Source organism: Homarus americanus, unplaced genomic scaffold (assembly GCF_018991925.1).
Source record: "Homarus americanus isolate GMGI-L3 unplaced genomic scaffold, GMGI_Hamer_2.0 scaffold32305, whole genome shotgun sequence".
NCBI classification, from domain to species: domain Eukaryota; kingdom Metazoa; phylum Arthropoda; class Malacostraca; order Decapoda; family Nephropidae; genus Homarus; species Homarus americanus.
In genome coordinates, this window is record NW_024710842.1 from 5235 (window position 1) to 8641 (window position 3407).

The following is a 3407-nucleotide window of genomic DNA, read 5'->3' on the forward strand; positions in this document are numbered from 1 at the left end:
GTCCTATTGCAGACTCCTTATTTTCTTATGTTCTTATGTTCTTATGTTCTTATATATATATATATATATATATATATATATATATATATATATATATATATATATATATATATATATATATAGTAAATCACTGTAGGTGCGTGATTCAGGTATATTCTGATAACCAGTATATATATATATATATATATATATATATATATATATATATATATATATATATATATATATATATATATATATATATATATATATATATATATATATATATATATATATATATATATATATATATATATATATATATATATATATATATTACCACCCACCTTCTCTGGATCTGTGCTTACGTCGTCTTCACTTGCTATATGTCCCAGATATTGAACATCCTTCTGGAACAAGTAACATTTCTTTTGGCTCAATTTAAGATGTGCGGCCCAAAACCGGTCAAACACTTCCGATACCCTCCTCAAGTCCTGTTTGAAAGTTTAGCCAAAGACAATCACGTCGTCCATATATATCAGGGCAGTCTTCCAGTGCAAGCCTTCCTGAACCTTTTCGATGAGGTGTTCGAAGGTAGCTGGTTCATTGCAGAGGCCGGATGGCATAACTTTGAACTGTCTTAGCCCTTGCCCATTTGAGAATGCTGTCTTTTCCTTGTCTTCCTCGTTTATCTTCACCTGATGATACCCAGACTTCATGTCGAGTGTTGAGAACCACATGGCGCCTGTCAGGGCATCCTGTGTGTCATCGATTCTTGGCAAAGGGTGGGATTACTTAACCGTCACGTCATTGAGGGCGCGGTAGTCCACACAGCACCAAATTGAGCTATCCTTCTTCCTCACTAGGACGACTCCTGACGCCCACGGACTATGGAACTTTTCGACCAGACCTTGGTGAATAAAGCCCCCTGCCGCTTTCTCCATTTCCTGGCGACGAGCTGGTGCTATCCTCCGAGGCGGCTGCTTGATCGGGCGGTGATCCCCAGTATCGATGTGATGCTGTACTAGGTCTGTACAACCCAGGTCTAGGTCTCCTGCAGAGAAGACGTCCGTATACTTCAATAACAACTGTTGTAACACTTGAGACTCATCCAAGCACTAGGAGCTCCTGGCAAACAAGTCCTGCAAATGGTCGGGCAGACCATTTTTCTGTTTGACCACGCTCCTCATGCAGATCCTGGGTTGCTGCTCCTGTTCGACCTCTTGGCACAGTCCAACGGCCATTCCCGGCTGTAGTTTCTTTGGTCGGAGAGAGAAACTGTCCACAATTACAGGTACCTTCTCTGCAGATGGATCGACTGAGGTTCTTCCCACCATCACTCCATCTTAATACTCGACACCATCAGGATTCACCATTCCCAGACTGGTATGCAAGGCACTGTTCACCTTGCACGGCAACAGCACCTCTGATCTTGGGGGAATAACTACTGTCCGCCTAGCTGTAATCTTAGCACTTGCATGCTTCACAGTCCTCAGCGGTACCCACTTTCCTTTAATTTTCAATTGGATCGAACCGGGGTCAGTTGACACCTGCGAGGTAGGAGGTAGTCCAGGCCCAGGATGCAAGGGTCTGCTATATGCGCTACATAAACCTGTAGGGTTTCTTCTTCCACTCCTACCTTGATGCTGATATCCACTGGTCCCTTTAGCCCTGCGCAGTGTCCAGTTATCCCACACAGTTGTTGCCACGTCTCAGGTAGTTTTTGATGACTAACCACGTCCGACCTCACAAAAGTCTGCTCCAAGGCTGTGTCGATCACCATCGGACACCTTACGCCATCGATCTCACCTTCAACCTGAAAACTGCTTACAGTGGCTCGGTTGCATTTTGCCAATAGCGGGGCTCTGGTGAGACAGGCTGATCGTTGACTCTCAGCATCAGCCATCTCTAGTTTCCCTTCTTAGTTAGCTGCTCTTCTTTCCCTCCCTTGGAATTATGTGGGCACTTAGTCTTGATGTGTCCATCTTCTCCAACCGTCCAACATGCTTTCTTCTCCTCGTTCTTCTCTGTATTGCCCTCCTCTCGCTCTCGTATCCGCTTGTAACAGTCCTCCTGTTTGTGACCAATCTTTTCACAATACCAGCAAGTTCCTTTAAATCTCTCTATCTCATGCACTTGGCCCTTTCCTGATTTAAACCCAGTGCTAGATTCCGTCCTGAAGCTTGGTAAACTTGACCTCATGTAAGATTCAAACTCCAGGGCTCTAGCCAAAGCTTCCTGTAGAGTTTCAGGTTGGGACTGCATCACCTGAATCTTGAGCTGCACGCTGTTCAATGCGTCCACAAACTGGTCCCTCAACACTACGGCTAACAGATCAGGTGATGCTCCAGGGTACGCCCTATGAGCCATACTTAACAGGTCTTGAGCAAACTAATGCAGCGTTTCACCTCGATTGCGGGTACGAGTACGGAATCTGGCCCTATAAACCTCATGTTGGTGCTTGGTTCCATACCTTCGTTCCAGCACCTTTACCAGTGACATGTAACTAGTTCGCTTTGCTCCTGTGAACTGGCTGAGAACCCCCATAGCAGCGCCTTTAATACTCGTGGCTAATTGCATTGCACACTACTTGTTGTCCCATTCGTTTTGTTCCACTCGTAACTCAAATTGTGCTTGGTATGCTTCCCAGGAAACTTCGCCATCAAATTCTTGTGGTTTCTTCTTCACAGGCTGTCTTGGATATTTCATCACTTCACTTGACGTAGCTCGGGGTCTGAACTCAGGTGCCCTGTAGTTCAGCTCAACACTTCCTTTTCTCTCACGCTCAACGTATTTTCCAAAATTTTCAACACTACAGTATGCATTCCACTCGGAGCATGTACAAACGATGTTTTATGCACTCCATCACAATTATAGGGGTCACTAGATCTTGGCTGATATCCTGCTGCTAGACAATTCTCCAGAGCCTCCATCCTGCTACCGACTTTAATAGCTCACTGTTCACCACTGTTAGCTCCTCTCGTACCTCTGTGATCTCATCACTCACTTTTTGTTTGCACTGTTTCAATTTTCACCCACTTCAACTTGCATCTCATGAAACGCATCATCCTATCTGTTACACATCACGTGCAGAGTCTTATCCTGTTCATGAATTTTCTTGTCGATCTCTTCCTGCATCAATTGCAGTTGTTGCTTCTGTTCTTATCTCTGCTCCTGCTGTTCTTCCGGAATTTTTACTTGAAGCTGCACATTTTCATGTTTCTGCTACTCTCGTTGGTATTGCAGTTGTTCCTGAATTATCACTTGCAGCTGCAAATTTTCACGTTTCTGCTCTTCTCATTCTTGTAGCTGTTCTTGCAACCTTGTTTGTTGCTCTTTCTGTTCTTATTGTTGTGATGGTACAGTAGCTGTTCTTGTAATTGTTTTTGTTCTTCTCGTCGTGCGTGTAAGAATTGCATCAGATCAGC

The 3407-nt window shown here is 44.1% G+C and overlaps 1 protein-coding gene across 1 annotated transcript; it reads right to left on the reverse strand.

Moving 5' to 3' along the window:
* Positions 1–770: 770 nt before the first annotated feature.
* Positions 771–1316, reverse strand: LOC121878981. Its single transcript, XM_042385828.1, has 2 exons — positions 1142–1316; positions 771–1033 (listed from the first exon to the last, which is right to left on the reverse strand). Exons 1-2 carry the CDS (start codon positions 1314–1316, stop codon positions 771–773), a joined length of 438 nt encoding a protein of 145 aa, XP_042241762.1.
* Positions 1317–3407: the final 2091 nt, after the last annotated feature.